General features: G+C 37.3%; 1 protein-coding gene across 1 annotated transcript; it reads left to right on the plus strand.

Annotated features, from left to right (window-relative positions):
* The first annotated feature begins 15,484 nt into the window (after positions 1 to 15,484).
* On the plus strand, positions 15,485 to 27,077 carry TNFSF18 (TNF superfamily member 18). Its single transcript, XM_038541772.1, has 3 exons — positions 15,485 to 15,674; positions 21,663 to 21,693; positions 24,586 to 27,077. The coding sequence occupies exons 1-3, from the start codon at positions 15,516 to 15,518 to the stop codon at positions 24,930 to 24,932; spliced, it is 537 nt and encodes a 178-aa protein (XP_038397700.1). The 5' UTR covers positions 15,485 to 15,515; the 3' UTR covers positions 24,933 to 27,077.
* Positions 27,078 to 27,494: the final 417 nt, after the last annotated feature.

Below are 27,494 nucleotides of genomic sequence, written 5' to 3' on the forward strand. Positions count from 1 at the left end.
CAATTGTATAGTGCTATGATTGGGGTGGGGTTTATGATGAGAGTGTGTCTCAGCCTTTCCTATCAGATTCAATATGGTTTTTTTTTTTTTTTTTCCTCATTCACCCAATATGTAGAAGTTGCTCAGATAGTTTCCAGATTTCTTTCAGAGGGAATTGCTTTATGTGTAGCTATGCACTGGATTTGTCCATGGGAGGAAGTGAGTTTAGAAGTCTCCTATATCATCATCTTGTACCAGAACTGGCACTGCAACGCTTTCTAAGGAAGTATTTATTACTTAGAGAAATACTAGTAGCTCACCAAGAGTTTTAAGTAGCGTCCTCAGTTCCTTTATTGGAAAAATGCAGGAGTTAAAATAATTGTTTTCAGCTTTATATTCTAGATTTATAAAGATGATAAAAGAATATCCTAAGGATCCCATCTGTACACTCACATATTAGACTCAAAAATATCCAAATTCTCTGCCATTTCACTTAGATATGTAAACATAGCAACTAAATAAACACTTTACAAATTTGGCTACTTTATAATTTATTCATTTCCCATCACAAAATTACATGTGTGGTGTATACATATGAATGTGCCTGGGGGGGGGGATTCCATAGGGAAACACAGAAAACTCTTTGTAACAGAGAATAAAAAAAAAAAAATGAGAAGTATGAAGTGGCCTGGTGAATCCAACTGCAAAGACAGGAAAGCATCCTAAACATCTCAATTTATGAAGGGCTTTAGAGTTTTCAGACTCTGAATCTAGAATGCCTGGCCCCTTGGCTAGGCTCTTTATATCTTATCAAGGTGCTTTCCTGAAGCTCCTTCTCCTATTTTATAACACAGCAGAGCAATACTAGCTGGGAAAGTAAGACCTCCCCACGTCCACCTCCCCAAGCCACCATGCAACATTGAGGTGGACAAATTGCAGGCTGGACTTAGAAAAGAGAAATGATGGAGTCAGAGCCATTTCCCCTTTCCTTGGCTCATTAATTTCAGAAATCCATGCCATTTAATTTTCTTGTCCATCCATCCACTGGCAAACCACATGCTTTACATGTTCATAGAAATACAACTGGTGGTGAGTTTACATATTTCTCATCTTGAACTTAAAATAGCCTTGCCCATTGGATGACTTCATATCTGCATGGTCAAGTCCTTTTTATGGGCTACTCAACTCCTACTTAAAAGACAGAAAGTGATCAATAAACATTAGCTGTCATTGTTGCCATGATTGTTGCAATATTGTTACTGTCAGTAGAATTTTCTCATGAGTCTTTGTGCTTCCAGACATTCATGAATGACTCTAACAGCTGTTGAAATAATCTGTCATCCTAGCTACAATTACCATACTGTCTGTCTTCCCTGTGAACCTTCTGGGGCCTCTATTTTCTTCTACATTGAAACTTCCACAACTAACCCCTATATTTGGTTCCCATAACTCTACTTAGTTCTAAATCTCTCTTTTAATTAATACTCACTGGGACACCTGGGTGGCTCAGCAATTGAGTGTCTGCCTTTGTCTCATGTCGTGGTCCCAGGATCCTGGGATGGAATCCCTCATGCTTCTCCCTTTGCCTGTGTCTCTGATTTTCTCTGTGTGTCTCTCAAGAATAAATAAATAAAATATTAAAAAATAATTAATACTCCCACTGACTCTGTGTTTGCCCATAAATTTTACTATCATTGCTCTCAACATTTTTTAATCTTTAAAGATTTTTTATTTATGTGTTAGAGAGAAAGAGAGAGCCAGTGAGAGAGAGCACAAGCAGGGGGAAGGGCAGAGGGAGAAGCAGGCTCCCTGCTGAGCAGGGAGACCAACACAGGACCTTAATCCCAGGATCCTGGGATCATGACCTGAGCTGAAGGCAGCCACTTAACTGGCTGAGCCATCTAGGTGCCCTATTACTCTCCTCTTTAAAATAAATGAAGGATAAAATTAAAAATAGATGCATGCTATATATACTATATAGCTATATAGTATAGTATGTATATGCTGTATACATATGGTGTTGGAATATAAAGGGATTTTTTTTTTCAGTTGACATTTTCTGCTAAGAAAAATTGAATACCATGGGGAAATTACGTGATTGGAAATAGTTTTGACATTCCCATCACAGTATCTTTATCCTAATTTAAAATTTGATTTCACATCTGGCTCCATCTGGAAACCTGAGTCATTTTGAGATAAGTAGGAATAAAAGAAAGAATATGTAATGGGGAGGGGGCGGGGCAAGATGGCAGAAGAGTAGGGTCCCCAAGTCACCTGTCCCCACCAACTTACCTACATAACTTTCAAATCATCCTGAAAACCGGTGAATTCGGCCTGAGATTTAAAGAGAGAACAGTTGGAACGCTACAGAGAGAAGAGTCTGCGCTTCTAACAAAGGTAGGAAGATGGAAAAAAATAGATAAATAAAAAAGAATCAAGTGGGGGAAGAGCCCCTGTGAGGAGCCGGGCTAAGGCTGGGCAGCAAAAGCCTCCAGGACAGGAAAGCCCAGCCCCAGAGAAGCAGGAACTTTAAAAATCCACACCAGATTCTTCCCAGAGGGAAAGGCGCTGGCAGGGAACTCAGGCGGGATCCCAGGAAGGTCAGTGGAGCCTCCAGGTTCCCAGGGTCACTAACAGAGGGGGTGCGGCCGGGGGAGAGCGCACCACACACGGTGGGCCTAGCTGGAAAAGGGCTGGAGCCCGTGCCCCGCAGGGCCTTGGGAGAAGCTCAGACTGCGGCTCCGCACGGAGGGGCTGCGCAGCCCTGGGAGTGTGATTCCAGCGGTGCAGGCCCTGGGTCCCAGGGTGCTGGGGAACACAGGCGGAAGTGAGGAGGGCACAGGACAGAGAGGATGCTCCTGCTGCCGGGTGCCCCCGAGCTGTGCAGATGAGCGTCCCCTGCCCCCAGAGCATCCAGGACAGTGTGGATTGGGAGCTGTAGTAGTTACCGCGGGAGCTGACTCCAGAGCTGGAGACCTGGCCACCTCCAGTCTTGTTGTTCCTCCCTGTGTCACCCTGTGCCTGGGTCGGAGCGGGGCCACCAGGGAACAGGGGCCTCACAGGATAAACAGCTCCCACTGAGCCTGGCACCTGGCAGGGGGTGGGCAGCTCCCCCATGTACACACACCTGAGAATCAGCCAGCAGGCCCCTCCCCGAGAAGACCAGCTGGAAGGACAGGGGAAGAGCAAGTTCTAACAGAGCAGCGCTGGAAAGCTGCAGGAGAAGTCAAGGGATTTACAATATATAGAACCAGAGGATATCCCTCCTTGTTTTTGTTTCTTTTGGGGGGGGGGGGGGGTTCTTTTTTTTTTTCTCTTTTTTTTTCTTCTTTTTTCCAGTACAACTCATTTTTAGCCACTGTGTACTGAGCAAAATGACTAGAAAGAACTCACCACAAAAGAATCAGAAACAGTACTCTCTCCCATAGAGTTACAGAATTTGGATTACAATTCGATGTCAGAAAGCCAATTCAGAAGCACAATTATAAAGCTACTGGTGACTGGAAAAAAGCATAAAGGATTCAAGAGACTTCATGACTGCAGAATTTATATCTAATCAGGCCAAAATTTTAAATCAATTAAATGAGATGCAATCCAAACTGGAGGTCCTAATGATGAGGGTTAATGATGTAGAAGAAAGAGTGAGTGACATAGAGGACAAGTTGATGGCAAGGTAGGAAGCTGAGGAAAAAAGAGAAAAACAATTAAAAGGTTAAGGGAAATAAATGACAGCCTCGGAAGGGAAAAATCTACATTTAATTGGGGTTCCAGAGGGCACCACAAGGGACAAAGGACCAGAAAGTGTATTTGAACAAATCATAGCTGAGAACTTCCCTAACTGGGGAGGGAAACAGGCATTCAGATCCAGGAGATAGAGATTCCCCTCCTAAAATCAATAAAAAACATTTAGCACCTCGACATTTAGTTGTGAAACTTGAACATTCCAAAGATAAAGAGAAAATCCTTAAAGCAGCAAGAGACAAGAGATCCCTAACTTATATGGGGAAAAATATTAGATTAACAGCAGACCTCTTCACAGAGACCTGGCAGGCCAGAAAGGGCTGGCAGGATATACTCAGGGTCCTAAATGAGAAGAACATGCAGCCAAGAATACTTTACCAGCAAGGCTCTCATTCAGAATAGAAGGAGAGATAAAGAGCTTCCAAGATAGGCAGAAACTGAAAGAATATGTGACCACCAAACCAGCTCTGCAAGAAATATTAAGGGGGACTCTGTAAAAGAAAGAGGAAGTCCAAAGAAATAATCCACAAAAACAGGGACTGAATAGGTATTATGATGAAACTAAATTCATATCTTTCAATAGTAACTCTGAACATGAATGGGCTTAATGATCCCATCAAAAGATGCAGGATTTCAGACTGGATAAAAAAGCAAGACCCATCTATTTGTTGTCTACAAGAGACTCATTTTAGACTTAAGGACACCTACAGCCTGAAAATGAAAGGTTGGAGAACCATTTACCATTCAAATGGTCCTCAAAAGAAAGCAGGGGTAGCAATCTTCATATCAGATTAATTAAAGTTTATCCCAAAGACTGTAGTAAGAGTTGAAGAGGGACACCAAATCATACTTAAAGGATCTATCCAACAAGAGGCCTTAACAATCATGAATATTTATGCCCCTAATGTGGGAGCTGCCAAGTATATCAATCAATTAATAACCAAAGTTAAGACATACTTAGATAATAATACACTTATACTGGGAAACTTCAACACGGCGCTTTCTGCAAATGACAGATATTCTAAGCACAATATCTCCAAAGAAACAAGAGCTTTAAATGATACACTGGACCAGACGGATTTCACAGATATTTACAGAACTTTACATCCAAACACAACTGAATACACATTCTTCTCAAGTGTACATGGAACTTTCTCCAGAATAGACCACATACTGGGTCACAAATCAGGTCTTAACCAATACCAAAAGATTGGGATTGTCCCCTGCATATTTTCAGACCATAATGCTTTGAAACTAGAACTCAGTCACAAGAAGAAATTTGGAAGAAATTCAAACATGTGGAGGTTAAAGACCACCTAAAGATGAAAGAGTCAACCAGGAAATTAGAGAAGAATTAAAAAGATTCATGGAAACTAATGAGAATGAAGATACAACCATTCAAAATCTTTGGGATACAGCAAAAGCAGTCCTGAGAGGGAAATACATTGCAATACAAGCATCCCTCAAAAAACTGGAAAAAACTCAAATACGCAAGCTAAACTTGCACCTAAAGAAACTGGAGGAAGAACAGCAAATAAAACCTACACCCAACAGAAGAAGAGAGTTAATAAAGATCCGAGCAGAACTCAATGAAATAGAGACCAGAAGAACTAGAAAAGATCAACAAAACCAGGGGTTGGTTCTTTGAAAGAATTAATAAGATAGATAAATCATTTGCCAGCCTTATTAAAAACAAAAGAGAAAAGACTAATTAACAAAATCATGAATGAAAAAGGAGAGATCACAACCAATACCAAGGAAATACAAACGACTTTAAAAACATATTATGAGCAGCTATATGCCAATAAATTAGGCAATCTAGAAGAAATGGACACATTTCTGGAAAACCACAAACTACCAAAACTGGAACGGGAAGAAATAGAAAACCTGAATAGGCTGATAACCGGGGATGAAATTGAAGCAGTCATGGAAAATCTCCCAAGACACAAAAGTCCAGGGCCATATGGCCTCCGAGGGGAATTCTATCAAACACTTAAAGAAGAAACAATGCTTATTCTACCAAAGCTGTTACAAAAGATAGAAAGGGATGAAATACTTCCAAACTTGTTCTATGAGGCCAGCATCACCCTAATTCCAAAACCAAAGACCCCACCAAAAAGGAGAATTATAGACCAATATCCCTGAAGAACACAGATGCAAAAATTCTCAACAAGATACGAGCCAATAGGATCCAACAGGACATTAAGAAGATTATTCACCATGACCAAGTGGGATTTATCCCCGGGATGCAAGGCTGGTTTAACACTCATAGAGCAATCAATGTGCTAGATCATAACAAGAGAAAAAACAAGAACCATATGATCCTCTCAATAGATGCAGAAAAAGCATTTGACAAAGTATGGCATTTATTCCTGATCAAAACTTTTCAGAGCGTAGGGATAGAGGGAATATTCCTCAGTATCTTAAAAGCCACCTACGAAAATCCCACAGCAAATATCATTCTCAATGGGGAAACACTGGGAGCCTTTCCCCTAAGATCAGGAACATGACAAGGATAGAAGTCCTAGCCTCAGCAATCAGGCAACAAAAAGAAATAAAAGGCATTCAAATTGGCAAAGAAGAAGTCAAACTCTCCCTCTGCAGATTACATGATACTGTATATAGAAAGCCCAAAAGGCTCCACCCCAAGATTGCTAGAACTCATACAGCAATTCAGCAACATGGCAGGATACAGAATAAATGCCCAGAAATCAGTGGCATTTCTATACACTAACAATGACACTGAGGAAAGAGAAATTAAGGAGTCAATCCCATTTACAATTGCACCCAAAAGCATAAGATACCTAGGAAATAACCTAACCAAAGAGATAAAGGATCTATACCCTAAAAACTACAGAACACTTCTGAAAGAAATTGAGGAAGACACAAAGAGATGGAAAAATATTCCATGCTCATGGATTGGAAGAATTAATATTGTGAAAATGTCAATGTTACGCAGGGAAATTTATACATTTAATACCATCCCTGTCAAAATACCATGGACTTTCTTCAGAGAGTTGGAACAAATCATCTTAAGATTTGTGTGGAATCAGAAAAGACCCCGAATAGCCAGGGGAATATTATAAAAGAAAACCATATCTGGGGGCATCACAATGCCAGATTTCAGGTTGTGCTACAAAGCTGTGATCATCAAGACAGTGTGGTACTGGCACAAAAACAGACACATAGATGAATGGAACAGAATAGAGAATCCAGAAATGGGCCCTCAACTCTATGGTCAACTAATATTCAACAAAGCAGGAAAAAGAACAGTCTCTTCAATAAATGGTGCTGGGAAAATTGGACAGCCACGTGCAGAAGAATGAAACTAGAAAAAAAAACAAAACAAAACTAGACCACTCTCTTACACCATACACAAAGATAAACTCAAAATGGATGAAAGATCTAAATGTGAGACAAGAATCCATCAAAATCCTAGAGGAGAACACAGGCAACACCCTTTTTGAACTTGGCCACAGTAACTTCTTGCAAGATACATCTTTGAAGGCAAGGGAAACAAAAGCAAAAATGAACTATTGGGACTTCATCAAGATAAAAAGCTTCCGCACAGCAAAAGAAACCGTCAACAAAACTAAAAGACAACCTACAGAATGGGAGAAGATATTTGCAAACGACGTATCAGACAAAGGGCTAGTATTGAAGATCTATAAAGAACTTTTTAAACTCAACAGCAAAGAAACAAAACAATCTAATCATGAAATGGGCAAAAGACATGAACAGAAATTTCACAGAGGAAGACATAGACGTGGCCAACATGCACATGAGAAAATGCTCTGCATCACTTGCCATCAGGGAAATACAAGTCAAAACCACAATGAGATACCACCTCACCCCAGTGAGAATGGGGAAAATTAACAAGGCAGGAAACCACAAATGTTGGAGAGGATGCGGAGAAAGGGGAACCCTCTTACACTGTTGGTGGGAATGTGAACTGGTGCAGCCACTCTGGAAAACTGTGTGGAGGTTCCTCAAAGAGTTAAAAATAGACCTGCCCTACAACTCAGCAATTGCACTGCTGGGGGTTTATCCCAAAGATACAGATACAGTGAAACGCCGGGACACCTGCACCCCGATGTTTCTAGCAGCAATGTCCACAATAGCTAAACTGTGGAAGGAGCCTCGGTGTCCATCGAAAGATGAATGGATAAAGAAAATGTGGTTTACGTATACAATGGAATATTACTCAGCCATTAGAAACTACAAATACCCACCATTTGCTTCGACGTGGATGGATCAGGAGGGTATTATGCTGAGTGAAATAAGTCAATCGGAGAAGGACAAACATATGGTCTCATTCATTTGGGGAATATAAAAAACAGTGAAAAGGACAAAAGGGGCAAGGAGAGAAAATGAGTGGGAAAAATGAGAGACTCCTAACTCTGGGAAACGAACAAGGGGCAGTGGAAGGGGAGGTGGGTGGAGGGTTGGGGTGACTGGGTGACGGACACTGAGGGGGGCACTTAACAGGATGAGCACTGGGTGTTATGCTATATGTTGGCAAATTGAACTCCAATAAAATATTTATATATATATATATATGAATATGAATTTGAAAACAGAGCAAAAATTATGTCTGTTTTAAAAATATACTATTATTTACTAAGAGCTTTCCCTTCAAAAGATATATTAGTAGATATTATATTCAGAAGTGGAGCAGGGGTGCCTATATCACTCAGTCAGTTAGGCCTATTCAACTCTTGATCTCAGCTCAGGTCTTGATCTCAGAATTTGTGTTTTCATGCAGGGCATGAACCTACCTCAAAGACAAAAACCAAAAATCAACCCTCCCCGCCCCCCCCCCCCCAAAAAAAAGGTGTAAAAGAAGTGGAGCACTTTAGGATCCTTAATATTGGACATTGTTTTCTCATTTTAAAGCCATTCTCTTACAAAAGCCAAATTCAGGTACTTATTTTTATGTATCAAGACACAACGAATATATGTTAGAGTTAAGCAAATCTGGATTTGAATTTGTAGTTTTGTGGCTTTGGTTAAATTGTTAAACATTTCTCAACTCAGTGTTCTCATCTGTAGAATGTGACTAACATGGGCTCCTATCTAATGTTTTCATGAGGATTAAAAAAACCTAACAATGCATGTGAGAATTTAAACTTTAAGCACAGTGCCTGATTTTTAATATATATATGTTTCCTTGTTTTCACTCTATAATTTTCTGTCCTCTTGTTGTATGGTTTACATTTGAAATCAGCATTCAGTGATATTGCCATCAGTGAGGCTGGTGTTTGACATGATCTATGAATTCACAGGATGAGGGACCAGAAGAGGATCTAAGAGGCTGTGTACGTGTGGGGAGGAGAATATTTTTATTTTCAGCCAAAAATATTTCCTTTAGGCTTGTTGGGTGATAAAAACGCTGAAATAATTTGGGCCTTATCTTAGTATAATATTCATAGCTAACTCCTTAAAGTTGTTTGTTCTTTATTTAGCAAATAGAAACTGCCTGCTACCTTTCATTGGCGCCTTTCCATAAAACAACATTTTACAATGTTGCTTGTGATTCAGTGTTTTTTCCATTGGCACACCACCCTGAGATTTCCTCTTTATGGTGGAACATCCTACTATATTCATAGCTAGAGTCATCAAACTGGATAGACGAGTACCTTGGCCTGAACAACTCTAAATACTTTGCCAATTCTCATCTGAATTGAATTAGCTAGTAACTCTGGGAAAGTTACATAAAATCATATAAAAAAGATAAGTGAAACTTATCTTGAAATTAAAACATTTTCAGTGTAAGTTTGGAATGATCAAATGTAAAAAAAAAAAAAAAATCAGCAATTACCAGCCAAGGCATTGCTTAAGATCAGAGACCCTGCCTTATTTCTTCTGATTTCTCCATTATTAAGTAAAGTACCCAAGAAGCTGTAAGACTACAATCCACATAGACATGCTTGGACACATATTAAGTACGTATTTATACATTGTACCGTAAGTAATGCATATTTATATATATATAATATGCTCTTTCAAAAATATGAATATATAACATACATATTATATAATACATTTACTGAATTGCAATTGATTAGGTTAGGGAAATGGTACATTTTGAGGCTTTTTCATATGACTAATCTCTCTTTAGATGTGTACCTCAGCCTAAATATCGCCTCCTTTATAAAACTTCCCCTTCCCCTGAATGAGGTCAGGTATTTAGTTCTCATCCTGTTCCCACACTTTTTTCTGGAATGGCCTTGTATATTTGTCTCTTTCCCAAGCCATCTATAAAAAACAAATCCAATCAAACAAACAAAAAAACAGTACAAATTCCTGTTTGGAATCTGCACTGAACATAAATATTCTATTATGCATAATGGCACACCACCTCCTATTTAAAACCATCAAATGTCATCTTAGAAGCCATAATAAATGAGCATTGCTGTTAAATTATACCTTGCCCAGTATCACATAAGTCACCAAAGAGGTAGGAATTTCACCTACCTATCAATATAACTGAACTAAGAGGGTCTTAATATTCCTGGGACTAAGTATTACCCAAATTTCCCAGATTTCCTTAGGCAGTCCTTTCAAAGATGACATATATGACATTCTCCCTTTCTATTTGGTCTCCCCATTTGACAAACTATTACATACCAGCTCCACCAGTGGAGAATGGTCATCATATTTACTCCATTCAACACACAATTGTGACATGTGTTCATACAGAAATCTATGAGATTTTATCTTTTGGTTTTCCATTTTTAGCATTGATCTCACATGATTAAATTTAAATATTCTGGCTCATGGCTAGATTTTTTGGTTTTGACACTAGGAACCTAAGTAAATAAAGAAAGTTTGTGGCTTTCCTATGTAAAATGATCTCAAAATACAGTAAAAGTACACGTTGTTCCCCTTGTTAATTTAGAAAACATTATTGAATGTTTTCTACGTACTAAGTACAATGCTAAGGACTTGAACGTTGATGAACAAGTATTTCCACAGTGTCCATACCAGTCTTCATTCTCATCAACAGTGCACAAGGATTCCTCTTTCTCCACATCCTCACCAACAGTTGTTTCTTGTGTTTTTTATTTTAACCATTCTGACAGGTGTGAGGTGATATTTCATTGTAGTTTGGATTTGCTTTCCCTGATGATCAGTGATGTTGAATATCTTTTCATGTGTCTGTAGGCTATCTGTCCATTTTCTTTGGAGAAATATCTTTCGTATCTTCTGCCCATTTTTAAATTGGATTATCTGTTTTTTGGGTGTTGAGTTTTATTAGTTCTTTATATATTTTGGATACTAACCTTTTATTGGATATGTCATTTGCAAATATCTTCTTCCATTTAGTATGTTGCCATTTAGTTTTGTTGATTCTTTTCTTCACTGTGCATAAGATTTTTATTTTGATGTAATCCCAATAGTTTATTTTTGCTTTTATGTCCCTTACCTCAGGAGACATATCTAGAAAAATGCTGCTACTGCCAGTGTCAGAGAAATTACTGCCTGTGCTTACTTCTAGATTTTTATCATTTCAGGTCTCAGATTTAGGTCTTTAGTCCATATTGAATTTGTGTAGGGTGTAAGAAAGTAGTCCAGTTTTACTCTTTTGCATATACTGTCCAGTTTTCCTAACACCATGTGTTGAAGATACTTTTTCCTATTGTATATTCATTCCTTCTTTGTCAAAGATTAGTTGACCATATGTTTGTGGGTTTATTTCTAGGCTTTGTATTCTGTTCTATTGATCTATGTGTCTATTTTTGGGCCAGTACCATACAGTTTGATTACAGTTTGTAAAAATACAATTGGAAGTCTGGAATTGTGGTATATCCTGTTTTGGTTTTCCTTTCCAAAATTTGGCTCTTTGGAGTCTTTTGTGATTCCATACAAATTTTAGGACTGTTTAGTCTAGATCTTTGAAATATGCTGTGTTTTCTTAATTTCACTTTCTGCTGCTTCATTATTAGTGTTTAGGAATGCAATAGATTTCTGTACATTGAATTTGTATCCTGCGACTTTACTGAATTCATTTATCAGTTCCAGCAGTTTTTGGAGTCTTTGGGATTTTCTCTGTATAGTATCATGTCATCTGCAAATAGTGAAAAAGGAAAACATAATTTGATCAACTATTTCTGGGATGCCTGGGTGGCTCAGTGGTTGAGCATCTGCCTTCCGCTCAGGGTGTAATCCTGGAGTCCCAGGATTGAGCCCCACATCGGGCTCCCTGCATGGAGCCTGCTTCTCCTGCCTCTGCCTATGTCTCTGCCTCTCTCTCTCTGTCTCTCATGAATAAATAAATAAGCAAAAATCTTTAAAAAAAAAGGAATTTCAACTATTTCTTAGACCATCCTGATTAGGAGTTTTTAGTTTCTTAGAATGATATGGAGATTGATACAAGAACTCTCTGTATATCTTTTAAAATTTATTGTACATATAATATATAAATATGTGTATAAATATGTATATTATACATATACGTATGTATAGTTGTATATATATTTATGTATAATGAGCTATACGCAATTCTTTTTATAAAATAAGTGTTTATTAATCTTAACAGATACTGCTGTTGCCTTTATAAAATTCTGAGTTTAAGACTCTATTTCTGTATCATATCTATTATCTATCTATCTATCTATCTATCTATCTATCTATCATCTATCTATCATCTATGTAACTTCAAGCTAAATGGGCCTTATTTGTCACAAGAGTAAATATTCTCTGGTATCTAGGGTAGGCAAAATCAGTTGTGCAGTATTCTTGAGTTCTGATATACTGAATACTTCTGACTCAATATGCTACATCATACACTAACACAAGGATAAAATCATGGTAGCATTTAAAAGGAATGTGGCAATGTGCACAGACCTGAGTAACACAGGATTTTGGAGAAATCTGATGTCCATGTAATATTTTCTCACATATTTTTACATGCATCCCACTCTTCAGCATAGAGAAGTAGGAATATAAGAATTTTGGAATCCAAAAGTTGGAGATTAAATCCCTATTCTATCAGTACAGGCAAGTGATTTGTCCTCTCAAATATCAGCCTCATCATTTTTAAATATGGAGATGTCAATACAGGGCTGCTTGATGTTCAAATATAATCATTTGTGCACAGACAAGACACATAATAGGTACCAAATTTATTGTAGTTAATGTGGTCAATAACTGAACTAGAGCCAGGTTTCTATATATTTAATTCATTCCAAATTCAAAACAACAATGAATACAGTTAAAATAACTTAATCAAGCACATCTTGCATGCTTTTTTTAAAATCCAAAAAATAAAAAAGATTATCTTTTACTAGTTTTTCTGAATTCCTCAGTTTGTAGTATTTTGCCTTTGTTCATATTAAGCTTTTAATAAGTTTTCTAACATTTGTGGATGTTTGTACCTCCAAATAGTCATTCCTCAGATTTTACTGCTGCCTCAAGAAAGAATTCCTTCCTTTCTCTTCTCCTACATTTCTAACCTGTCTTCTCAGGTATTTTTAGTTTATCTAGATCTTTCCATTCTCTGAAGCTCTATCCTCCTATATACATTCAGGCATCTGTTTCCCTATATTTAGAGTTTTAATTTAGTTGTGAGGCACTTTCTTGACATCTGTGACTTTTTATATCCCCCAAAGCCCTTAGCACAGTAGCAAGCTGATAGTAAATGTTCAACGTTTTTGCTAGTTGTACCTAATTGGGAAAAAATCTCATTCTAAGTATGTGATCCAGTGACAGGTCATAAATACGAAAGTTTGAGTTTGGTGCTCTTCTACCTCTTGTTACATTTTAAGATTTCACATCTCAGATGTCAATTCGTATAGCTTATACCAAGAAGGTATCAATGGTGACTCATTACTCCAAAATTTCAAAAAGTCTTCCCTACTATCACTTGTCCTAACTTGAAATTCCTTCCTTTCTGAACACCGTTTCATGAAAAGAAGCCCTGGAATGTATTCTTCTTAAGATAAGAATGCTATCTTTCCTAAGATACTTTCATAAGGTTAAAATAATGAGGATATAGCAGATCCCAATCTTGGTTAAGGGCAGAAGGAGAAACTGGATTTTATTTGGAATAGTTCCTCATTTGAATAAATGTTCACTGAAGTGAGTAAGCAGAGGCATTTCCATCTAAAATTTGGAGAAGAGACAGGAGAAGGAGCAGTTCAAAGAAGCAGGAGTCTAAATTTTCAGGAGTCAATTTTAAATTTTGTGCTTGTGCATGTTCATTACAGACATGATATGAGTACAAGAATTCTAGGTACAAGGTCTGGTTTTTCTAGAGTCAGTTTGTTATTCATCTCTGCATCGTAACATCTAGTATGGAGTCACAGAAACACTGTTGTACTGAAAAATTATTCCTGTCTGACTCTGGATTCTTCCTCAGAGACAAATTATTGATCAAGGTAAAATAAGGCCAAGTTAAAATGTGACAACACAGTAAGAAATATTACTACAAGTAGTGTGATACTAAGAGAAGATGGTTAATTTAGAAGATGGTTGGTATCCTTGAGCTCAGGTTCCCACTCCACTGTATTCAGCCATTCATGATATGACCCATCATTCAACCTCTATTATTTTAGCTTTCTCTTCCATAAATGAGGACCTTAAATCTCTAAGCCTTTTCCCCTCCTAATTAAAAAAAAAAATCTTTGATTCTCTCAGATTAAAAAAAAATTTCTTCAAAATACTTCCATTTAAACTATTTTTATTTAAATGAACTTCAGTTGTCTAAGACCTTTCTCTAAATATTTCTTTTAAATCATTTTTTTCTAGGGTTTTATGATTGATTACATCTTTGTAGCATCTCTAAGAAGGGTAGAAAAGAGATAAACATTTATGGGACATCTCATATAAGCCAAATTTTTCATATTTATTTCATTCTCATGCCTTATGAAGTGGAAATTTTCTCCATTTTAAAATTAAGGAAACAGAGAAGTCAAGTAGCATTCTGAAGGCCAGGCAAGGGCTAGGCAGTGCCAAACTCTCCTTTCAGGTCTGATTGATTTAAGAATCCATGTTCTTTCTAGTACATGATGCTGGCATTCTGTAAAAAAAGTAGGTATTCCTACTTAACAGATGGCAAGACTGAGGTACAGAGAAGCAGAGACTTCCTCAATTTTGTAGTAAATCAGCAGTTTGAGTGCCAGAAAGAAACTCAGGTATTTTGGAGTAGAGTATAAGCTCATCACAGGGTGTAGGAAAATATCCTTTTGTATGATAATTTTATTTGATGCCACCATTGAATTTTCAAGGTTTTAAAATAATGAGATATGAGAGAATATCTTATTGTATTTATATTTTTTTCAAATGAAATTCTAGTAATACAACTGTTTTCTATAGACTGTTTCAGAATGAACATTTTGTATCCTAGAAATTTGATGAAGCTTTCTTTTTCCAAACCATGCGCCCGAGACTCCCAAGCTCCTCAACCCCTGCCTTACACATACATGATACCTAGAGCATGATAGAGCTTAGTCTTGAGCTTTATTTCTCCTTATAAAAATAATTTTCTTATCCGAAAATAATTTGTAATGCTGCACAGTACTATACTTCCTTGTGCTTCAGAAAAGAACGTTTTTCCTCTGAATGTTCCTTGTGTTGGCTTCTAGCCTTCTGTTCCTTTCAGTGCATTTGGTCTTGTGCCAAATAAGAGTCATCACTTAGCCCAAAAGTATCGTTTTCCAACACACAGAATCAGAAGGAAAACCCCGCCTATTACACCCACTGCCAATTACCATACCACAAAACTGACTAGTTGCATCATTGGCCCATCACTTGTGAATTTCTGCCTTCCAGAGCTTGTATTCCTGCAGAGAATGAGTTTGAGCCACATGGAAGATATGTCTTTAAGCCATTCAAGTCCTCAAGGGACACACAGACTATCCTGGAAGCAATGGTTGCTCTACTCAACAACAGTTACTTTGCTGTTGATTTGCTCCTTCAGCACATTAATTCTTACTTTTCTTCCATTCAAGGTAAGGAGACAACAGTACCTATAATTGCTGTTTTTCTTTTGTAAGTCTAGTTATTATCATTGTCACTCAGTACTGTTAGAGCTAATTGGAAGAGATGTGTGGGTACAGATAATGCAAAAAGAATTTCAATTTTGTTGTGGCATATGGCTTTTTAGGCTTATCTAAATATTTTGAAATAAAAGGTATTAGAAAATGCCAAGTGTTAGATGCATAACTGGGCTAGATAGAATCACTTAATTAAATCAATTGACAGATGCCTTGGAATATTTTCTCCCTTTCTGGAACTCTGCTAAACCCTCTTGGTGGAATAAAGGTATAAAACATATGTTTGCCTTCAAAGAATGGGATGCAAGCTATCATCTTATTGAGGGAAAAGATTTAAGAAGATAATGGAAGAAAGAATAAGGTAGGCAACAGGTGGTTAGTGCATTTTTGTGGAAGGAATTGGCACTGAACTAGGAGTAAGATCTGGATTCTGGTTCTAGGTTACCCTAGCTGTATGAATTTAAGAAAGACATTTAATCTTTCTAGTTCTCAATTTCTTCATCTGAAAAATGGTGGTAGGAGAATGGATTTGTTTATTACAGTGCCCCTTCTAGGTATAAAATACAGTGATTAATAATTTATCTAAGGATAGTATAGAACATAGATACTTTAGGAATTCAAAATAGGGGACAATCACTTTGGACTAGGGTGATCAGGGAAGGCTTCATGGAGGAAGGAGGAAGCACATTACTATTTGGGAAGCCCCTGATGCTTATCAGGAATTTCCCATTGAGCTCCAATCCAAGTTGTGGATCTAGTAAAGGAAATGGAGATATTTAGGTTTTTGCTGAAGTTTTTCTGATGGTTGACTACATACTGATCAAAAATAAAAGAAGAAATGCCTTATTTAATTTAAGATTTTAGTCTATTTCTGGGTACATTTGGAGATTCTGAGCCTTAGAGAGAATAAGGTAGTATATGCCTGTCTAAGAAAGGGCTATGATATGAAATTAGCACCTGGGGAAACACTTTTCTAAGGTGATTGGCCAGTGAGGGTTTCAATGACATGTCTCTACTAATTAAGATATTTAAAAGTAAATGAGAAAAGATGCAAAAAGAAGTACCTTGTACTTGCTGATGTCAACTTAGGGCAAGTGCAGCTTTGGCCAAATTTTTATACAGTCACCTATTAATCTGTATTCCCTAACTGTACACTAGGATATGCAACAGAAGCATTTCTAATCATACCCCCATTCTCTCCAGGAATGTATCTATCAAACAGAAGTCTGAACTTTCTGGAACAGTGAACCTTTGAGAAGAAAGAAAAGAATTGTCAGGAATTCTGAGTGTTTTGATTTCTGAAGAGGAAGGGTGAGAATAGCAATAGCTTACTTTGGAAATACTTAATCCCTCTAAAAGCCCCTTCAAGGTTTAGCCAGATTTCCCTGAAGAATGTAGGATATGTTATACCTGTTATCCATTTCTGCATAAACTGGGGTATCAATGCATAAAACAGACAGGAAATGTTCTTCTCAAAGGAATACAGTAGTTATTGGGATGTCTAATAATGCCAGAGGCATCTAGGACACCTCTTTCAAGAATTGAACTTGACCAATCCCATGTGTTTGAGCTCTGATTCTCTCTCCTAGACAACATGCATCTTCTCAATGAAAACTTCCGCCTCTACAGAAATAGCCAAGTTTATTTCAAGTTTGGGGAAATTTAAAAGGTTTTCAGGATATTGTCCTGATTGGATGACATAAAGGCTTATTTCCTATAGCACAAGCCAATGGCCTAGCTGATGATACAATATTAACTCACTTTCCACTTGCCTAAACTTCCTTTTCCTTAATGGTCACAAAAAAAGTATCTTAGGAAAGGAGGACTGAGTGGCTACCGGATGTTGAGTCATTATGAGGTGGCCACTTCCACCTTCTTACAATATGCATAAACCTTGGAGATTTTATTTGGTCTCCACTTTAGTTTTTATATACAAAATCCCACTTTCCAACTTCTCTAGGCACTAATTCAAAAAGTGTTAGATAGGAAGATTAGTCCTTCTAGACCAACAGAAATTTCCTTGGGAGAACATTTTTTTCTCCCCTCTCACCCCATCTTTCAAAGGGATTGTTTTGATGTTGGATTGTTTCAGTTGAACAACTGAAAGTATTGACTATGAACCCAAGAAGTTTGGTCTACCCCTCAGTGAAAATAACCTCATAGAAGTTATCTTTAAAAAAATGCCAAACCCAAAAACCAAATGTTCAGAAGAGACTCCTGCTTCAATGAAATGAAAGATGCTTCCTAAAGGGGAAGTTGTGCTTGTTCTTAAAAGCAGAAGAGAGTCTATTTCCAAATGATGATCTATATTAGGATTAGTTTGGAGAAAGAATGATTGTTTTGGCCATTTGAACCCAGACATTTAAATCTGGGCTTAAATCATAATGGGGTTACAAGAGCAATTGCTCCTTCAAAAGCAAAAATGAATTAAATTAAATGGGAAGTCCCATATGCTTCTTTATAAATGGATATTTACCCCTTCCAAACATCAACAGAATTATAAATAGAAACTGCCCCCACAGAGTAGTGGGGGTGAGACTTTTGAATCAGACAGACTGTTTGGATTTCAGCATGGCCTCTTATCAGCTATATGACCTTGGACTAATTACTTAATCCCTCTCAGACACACTTCCTCATCTGCAAATGAGCATGCTAGTTCTTATCCCATAGACCTGCAATAAGGATTAATGAGACAGTATAGTACCTGACCCATAGTAGGCTCTGAATAAATTGTAGTGATTAATATTTACATCATTATTATTGACATCATAGTGCAGATCAATTTAAAAAGATTTTTAACAAAATGGATATTCCTTGCTCATCTATTTCATTTCCTCAGCTAAAGAGAATCCCTTCTTGCCAAATAGATGATTTTTGTGATTAGATAGATTTTGATTTGTGGCAATAGAAAATGTTAGTGGTGGTTTCTGACATAGCTCAGAAATAGACATTAAAGCAGTCCAAGTACAGCATTCGGGATTTCTGTCTCTGGCAACTAATTTGTCTGTGGCCTTAGGTTTTTCCCTACACTCTTTATGAATGATAGTAGACACCACAGATCCTATCAGTGCCACATATTTTGGCACTCATTTATATTTAGATTGTTACCCAATTGCCTCATGTGTGTAATCATCTTTCTAGAAAGACTATAAACTGCTTAAGAGGTAAGGACTATAAATTGTATTTTCTCTTGCTGACAATGCTAGTTGGGAATACAGGTGATTCATGTTTTTTTTCAGTTCTTCATCAAAATCAGCATCATTATTGAAACAGGTAATATTTAATTAGCAGGACCAGATCTGTCTGAGAAAAGTCCTCCTTAACAATTATTACATTTAAACCCATAAATACCTTCAGTGAGCTAGATGCTATTTTGTCCTCCATTTTATAAACGAGAAAATTGAAGATAAGGAAATCCCTACCACATGACTATCATGGATCAAACTAAATTGAATTTCAGCATTTCTTTTAAGAAATCCCAAAAGGAGGATGAAATAATCGCAAGAGCAAAAACAACTGTAGGAATCCAAGCTTTTTTATTGCACCTCTTTATCAATAAAATATTTTTAGTACAATAACAACATGTATGGTAATTTATTATGTTACATAGAAGTACTAATACTATATATAATAAAAAGATACACAAAATGGAAACTTATAAGGATAAACTAAATAACATGCTTGCTCTAGTTTATTCACAGTGCAAGACTGTTTTTCTTTTACCAGAATATTATATTCTATATGTTAATATGATATAAACATTTCTAAGCTAATCAAAATAAAATTTCAGTAATTTGACAAAAGTGTTTCTTTTATATTCTTAATCTTAGTTTAACACTTTGTGATACAATAATTTGAAGGCTATATTCGAAGTTAATTTACTTTGATTCATAGTTTTGACTGTCATAACCTATATGTCTCCATTCTCCTCTACTTGACTATTTTATTCCTTTAACTTCTATTTAAACATGCAATAACTTTTCCCCATTCTTTTTCTTACCCGAAAGCCTTGCCTTCAATTTCTATGAGAAAATAGAAGTAGGCAAGAAAGAAGTTCCAAAACTCCCTAGCATATCTACCACTTACCTGCAAGTTTGTTCACATAGACTATGTTTCCCTTTTGTCACTGTGCGTGAATTATTCACGTACCTATGTAAGGCCACCTGTGAACCAGATTCTATCCCCTCTTACCTACTCAAGGACATTGCTCCAACAATTATCCCCAGCTCTTAAATTCTATCCTCCCCTGCCCCCTTTACTGGAACATTGTCATCAAATGGCAACAGATAACCATGTTGTCAGTTCTCTCATGTTAAAACGAAACCACCACAACAAAAATTTCTTTGACCGCCTATCCCCGTCGAGACTCCAATTAATTTTTCTATTTTACTTTACAGCAAAATTCCCCCAATTTCCCTTTTCTCATTTAACTTTATAGACATTCTAATTATTAAGCTTCTGTCCTCATCACATCCCAGAAATTGCTTTCGCCAAGAACCCCAGTGACGACTGTATTGTTAAATCCATCAGTTAATTCCCTGTCCTCTTCTCGCTTGACTCAGCAGCATTTGATACAGCTGACCACTTCTTGCAATACTTTCTTCTCTGGGTTTCCAACATCACACTCCCCAGGTTTCCCTTCTGACTCACTGGCCTTTCATTCTTAATCTCCTTTGGTGTTTCTTCCTCATTCCCTGACCTCCAAACATTGCAGTGTTCCAATGCTCCTCTCTATCTATACTCACTGCCAGAACAATCTCACATGATCTCATGTCTTACAATGTCACACAACAGCTTAAGACTCCAAATTTTATACCATCAGAATTCCTTACATTCCATCCTCATAGGTCTGACTGCCTAGCTGGCACTCCTACCTAGATATGTAATAAGCATCACAAACTTGATATGTCCAAAAGTGAATTCATCACTCTTTCCACTCAATTTACTCCTCTTGAATCTTGTTCATTGCAGTGATTAACAACTTCATCTTTTCAATTACTGATGCCCAACATCTTTAAGTCATCTTTTTCTTCTCATTTTCTCATCACATATCCATGTCAGGATAGCCAGCACCTTGGTCAGAGGCATCATGCTTTCTTGGCTAGATGATTATAGTGAATTTTTGGCTGGTCTCACTGCTTTTGCCATGGGCTCTGTTTGCTTTATTCCTACCATAGCAGCCAAAGAAATTCCATAAAAAATGTGCAATATCTTTAAGTTCAAAAAGTCTCCTAAGCACTTTGCTGCAGGGAAACCAAAGAACTATACATGGTACAAAAAATATTTTGTGATAATATCTTATTTTACTGCTATTTTAAAGCCTTTGGCGTTTAAATACCAGTATTTATAGAATTAGCCGCACTGATGGCTTCTTGTTGCAAGTAAACTGTGGTATGTTACGATACTTTGAAACTAGTCTCCTCACAGTATCTCACTTATTGTAAGTGGTGTGATTGTCTGCATATTAAATGAGGGCAGCTTTACCAGTCTTCATGGTGAGTATTTCTATAGTTTGATTTAATATTATTAAAAATAAAAATAAACTTAACTAGACATTCTATTATTTTCTTTTCACATGCCAGTGGATCACCTTGTGTACTGATTGGGCATAGAGACTACTACATATAGATAATTTCTATAGCCCAAGAGGAAGAGAATTCAAGATAAAATAGTTGCCCTGTGGGTAGAGGTTAGGTGGATGGGAGGAGAACTTAACTTTTGTCTAGAAGACTCAAAAGGGCAGTTAGGTAATAAAAGGGAAAGGACAGAACCAGCCGTCTGCAATGGAAAGCTGAGACAGGTGAGACAAGGTGGAGGGAAGAATTTTTTAATATGACTAGGGAAAAGAAGTTTGCTTCAGGATCTGAAGCTCTAAATAAATCAACCAAGAAGTCTGTGACACTGTCATTCTCCTGACCAATTCCTCTTTTTCTTCCTCTACAGACTGCCAGTGAGCCCTGTGTAGCTAAGTTTGGTGAGTAACCTATCTTTCATACCACCTTTCTACGTTTCTTAGCATTTGATACAAGAAGGAAGCCCATATCCTACTTTAGTCATTTTTAAACCACTATTTATAACTGTTTATCTTGTGTCAAGCAGTTTTCTAGCAGCTGAGACATCAGAGGTAAGCCAAACAGACAAGTCCAAGTTGTTTTTTTTTTTTTTTTTTTTCCAACGATTTCTTTTATTGGACGCCTCCAGGTACCCGGGGATCACCCTCAGGAGGCGGATGAGCAGATGGAGACGACTGGGTGTGGGCCCCGGGGAATCCTCAGCATCCCGCGCCCCCCTCACCGGGCTCCTCCGGGCTCTAGAAAACTTCCCTTGGATCCTGGAGTCCCGGGATCGAGTCCCACGTCGGGCTCCCTGCATGGGGCCTGCTTCTCCCTCAGCCTGTGTCTCTCTCATAAATGATAAAGCTTACATTCAAGGTCATTTCTCTGGGCCGGAATACACATCACTCTTACAGGGCCAGGACCTGAAATCCAGGAATCCACCTTTAATTTTGCTTTTTAATAAGCACAAGTTACAAATTTCTACAACTCAAAGTTCTCACATTTCACATATTGCTGATGCTCAGTACAGCACGTGGTGTTTTTTCTGTGTGTGTGTTTGTTTTTGTTTTTGTTTTTCCACATAGGCAGAAAAATTAAACTAAAAGGGTAAAAAGTCCCTCTGTCTCGAGGTTAAGAAAGCCAAATAGAGATTAGGATAAAGTTGTGGGGCATTTATGTTTGCTAAATACACAGATTGTTCAGCTTACTTGGTGGAGTGGAGGGTGTGATGGAGTCTCAGAAGCAGGAGGCCAAGGAACTGGGGAGAGTGGAAAGGAAGAGTCCCACCAAGGGTGAAAGAATCCAAGGCTTTGTTTTTTTTCCCACATATCTTTGTGTATACGGAAGAAAAGTGAAAACCATGCAATAGGGACTCATTCCCAGAACACACACAGATTGCAAAACACCAGCCTCAAGAAGTAACACCTGTCCTAACCCCCTGCTGGCTCTGTGCATTTTTGTTTACAAATGTATAGAAAAGGAATGAAAGCCAAGGAAATGGCTATTTCCTTTGTGCTCTCTGTCCTCTCAGTTTCTAGCCACTTTCCCTTAAAGTGACCCGGTACTTGCTAAGAAAACCATTAAAGTTTCCAGTCACACCGGGCCTTAGGGTATTTCTTAGAATACATACAAAATTGAAAATAAATACATTTGGATTGTTTATGTGTTTCAGGCCACACACACACACACACACACACACACACATTTTCAGTGGGGAGCAGAACATTTCTAAAGTTAACTGCAACCCCTGTTTTCCTATATAGTTCGAATTGCCACACTTCCCTGGCTTTGGGATTAAGGAATCTCTTTTTGAGGAATCTTGTCTCTGCCTTTATAATTTGTTTTTGTTTTCCTAGTGAATGGAGTGGAAATCATGATATGTTTGAAATTCCTTCTTGAGGTGATAAAATGTTGAGAACCTCAAGTGTTGCTGAGTGGCTTCAAGTCTTTAAGTGGTCCTTATTACAGAATAAGAGAACCAGTGACACTTTTTCCTGGTGACTTGCCAATTATCTACTGCATATTATATGTAAAGCAGGAAGAAATTCACTGGGCTTTGGGTTCATTGGAGATACAGAGAGACTTTGCTTCTTGCTCTAATGATCTCTCCTTCATTCTCCTTTAGAATCTACCCTCAGAGCTTTATAATCAATCATTTATATATAAATAAGAATTTACATCAACATGTGATCCCTTCTGGGTTGCTTTCTTATCAAGGTTTCTTTGTAGTTATCAGACTTTGCCTTCCTAAGAAAAAATTACAGAGAATTAGAGAACAGGCCAAATAAGTATTTTGAAGGATCAATACACCGCCTTGGGCTCTGAAATCACACTACTATGCAAAAACAATTAACATCAGGAAGATATGTACATTCCACATATACCTATGAAATAAATGATCGAGTCTTGATTCTTTTCCCATCCTCTGTGACAGTATTAAACTAGGAATACTTTAAACAGTCAAATTCAAATAATTTCCATTTATAAACTCATGAATTTACTAGTAGTTACTTTTGAAGAGTTGGATAATGATATCCCAATTAGATCTCGGGTATATACCCATAAACTAAAAAGAAGAGCCATAATTTAGACACAATGCACCAAATTCAGGAACATGGATGTATCATTCAATCAAGAAATATTTATTGAGGACACACTAGGTTCCGGGAACTCTTTTAGGTGCTAAAGATATAGCAATGAACAAAATAGTGAAGCACTTGTCCTCAAAGATGTTATATTCAAGTGGGTATAATATAAAAAATAAACAATTTTTTGTTTATAATTTATAGATGATTTATAATATATAATTTATAATATGCTAGATGGCGACACACTTTCTATAAGGAAAACTAAAGCGGGATAAAGGGAGAGAGTGGCAGGAGACCACTATTTTATGTAGATTGATGAGAAAGGTCTCACTAATAAAATGATACACAGTAAATAGTACTTACATAGAAAAGGATGAATATGCATGGACTGCCACGTTTGGTTATCACAATCCTGGCTTGTGATTCCTCTTTCCCTTCCTCCTTCTTTATTTCCCTTCACAAATGTTAATTGACAAGAGATGAAATGCCACCTAAAACTTAACAACCCATTTTTCTATCCTAAGTCCATTTCTTTAGAATTCCCCAATCAAGAGATTTCTCTACAACAAGTTTCTCTAAAACAAAATACTAAAATTTTGGTTGGAGAGAACTATATAGACTAAGAAACAACTTGGAAGTAAGGAAGAACTATAATCAGGAAAGGAAGGAAATAAATAACTATGCTTTCCTTTTTTTTTCCCCTCCTTTATAAATTTTTTACAGGACCATTACCTTCAAAATGGCAAATAACATATCCTAAGCTTCCTTGTGTGAATAAGACAGCTGATGAGAAACTGGAGATACTTCAGAATGGTTTATATCTAATTTATGGCCAAGTGGCTCCCAATACAGCCTACAAGGAACCAGCTCCTTTTGAGGTGCGGCTATATAAAAATGAAGACATCATACAAGCTCTAACAAACAACTCTAAAATTCAAAATGTAGGAGGGACTTATGAATTACATGCTGGAGATATACTAGACTTGATATTCAATGCTGAACATCAGGTTCTAAAAAATACTACATACTGGGGGATTTTATTGCTGGCAAATCCCCAATTTATCTCCTAGACTTGATTTGGCCTTTGCATCATCTTTAGCACATGCAGAGATGCTGGTGAGTGTGTTGGAGGAGGCAGATTTTCAACACCCACAGTTTGAGTACACAAATCAACACAAATGGAATCCCTTTGCATGTGACTTTGCATCTCTCAAGCTTATCTGAAAAAGACTCAAAAGGCAGCCCAGAGATATTCGCTTACCCCTGACATTGGGTCAGCAAAGATGCTTTACTAACCCATGATAAATGACTGTGGGTAGCTCAGGGACAGAAGCTTCTCGAAGAGTCTTTGTCTACTTCTTGAATGCTTGGGTGGAAAAATTGTCTTATTACCCTGGGAGACTTACCTGGTATGCAAAAAAAAAAAAAAAAAAAAAGATTCAGGGGAGTAGCCTGGGTTTGTTCTTATATTCTTGGTCTGTATCACTTTATTCTTCCTGTACTCATGTTTTTTGAGGCCCACCTATTAAAAGTGGCCAGACTTGGAGGGTGGCCACAGATATGCCAACAACACCCCACTTTAGATGTGGTAATATTAAGAAGACAGACATGTTCTCTAAAGTTAGAGAACTATTGGGACAGCATAGAACGGAATGCACTTTACTTAGGAATTTCCCTTGATTTCATCACATTCAGGATACAGAATGCTTAATAAAACCAGTTAGTCAAGGGCCCTCCTTCATGTAGGGCCCTTGAGAAGTTGTTGTTTATGTATGTCTAAATGTTGTCAGTAGTAAATAAAGAGTAATCATTAGTAATCATAAAAATTAAACCGCAGAAATTGGCATCATCAAAAAATATATTGTCATGTAATAATTCCATATTTTTAGCTGGCTCTCCACAGTTTGCAAAGTGCTTTCATATATCATAGGGCAACTCTATAAAGTGAATGGGGCAGGTGTTTTTGGCACAATTTAAACAATGAAAATAAGAAGGCATCTAGAACATAGGTAACTTGCTTCAATCCATAGAACTAATGATTCATGGGGCCGGTTGGTTTCCCCAGTGTATCATACTATCTCAGCTTTAGAGTTAGTATCGACTTTAAAACTTATTAAAGTTTAGTAGATTTAATTATTAGGAGATACATTCTCTTTCAGCCCAAGGTGGGTAGAATAAAACTACAACTGATCTCTCCTTTCTTAGCAAACTACTTTTCCTTTCCCTGCTTGAAACAGGGAGCACAAGGGTATTGCTTAGGGCTTACTCCAACCAAATCCACTTCCTTACTTTAAAGAACTTGTCTTGGTCAAATGTGTTAACTTCTAAAAATAATGAATAGCCTTCAATTCAATGATAGTCTGCTAAAGCTTTAGACTCTGTTAAATTAATTAGCTTTCTTGTTGAAAGGTATGTAATATGATTACATGATAACCCAATTCAAAATATTTATGGATATTTGTAAAAAGCTGCATTATGTTAACTAATAGTATTACATATAAAGCTAATTTAAAACTATTTGTATTATATGCAATAAAAATTGTTGGGGAGCAGACTAAGCCTGAGGCCAAGATATTTATTAGGCTTTGTTAAAAAAAAAAATCTGCTGAGTAACTGTACTGGCCAAAGACCTGGATATCTTCTTTGTCTTGCATTTGCATATCTTCTCAGGAAATTAAAGTTATATAACATGTATTTATAGAAACTTGTTACTGATTGTTGTTGAGTTATAAACAAGAGTGTGCTGAAGTGCTGGAGTGAGCAAGCAGTTAGCTCATGACAGCTGATTGTTAAATTTTCAAAATTTTGCAATCTGGTTATTATTTATAGTCATCCTTGAAGTTGGCCATGAGAGGACAATTTATGTCATAGGAATTGACAACACAGCAAATTAGGGATTTTCCTTTCGGAAAGCCTGTTCACCATCACACCACTGTTTATAAAACTCTCCTTCGTAATGACTCCTCTCTGCTCCCACCTCATTCCTGGGACAGTCAAGGCAGGCAAGGGAGAAAGGGAAATTGTAATACTCCCAGCAAAAGTCCAACGTCATCATGATTTCTCAGAGCAAGAGTGATCCTCAGCAGCTGCAGCCAGAGCGATGGCTAACAACAAGATGACCTTTAAATTTTCCTGATGCTGTAATTTCAGCCTTTGGTTTCATGTATACTCTGTTTTCTTTTTTCTTTGAATAATTGAAACCTATAATAAATGTATATTGGTAAGTGGACTGTAGCTGGCTTATCTGTGGGTTATCAGTTTAGTCAGTGATGTTGAGAACTTCAAGGTGCATCAGAGAGATCCTTGACCATATGAAACACTTACGAGGCTAGTGTTAGGCAAAAGTGAGAGCTGGATGCAATTAGCTTTTTGATTATAGCTGTCCCAATCTCTGATGAGTTAGTCAGAGAGTTTCACATTCTGACCTGTACTTACCTCCTCAACTCCACCTCAGTCATCCTCACCAACAAAGCCATCACCAACACCTCTTATACTAATTGTTTTTTACTTTTCATTTGCCCATCAAAACTTATCGTTGTAGGTTAAGTCTCTGAAGATGGCAGTTAATTAAAAAGTAATGAAGCATTTGAGCATTTGATGGGGGCAAACTAACTCCTTAAATGAAATGTATC

Source organism: Canis lupus, chromosome 7, assembly GCF_011100685.1.
Source record: "Canis lupus familiaris isolate Mischka breed German Shepherd chromosome 7, alternate assembly UU_Cfam_GSD_1.0, whole genome shotgun sequence".
NCBI lineage: Eukaryota > Metazoa > Chordata > Mammalia > Carnivora > Canidae > Canis > Canis lupus.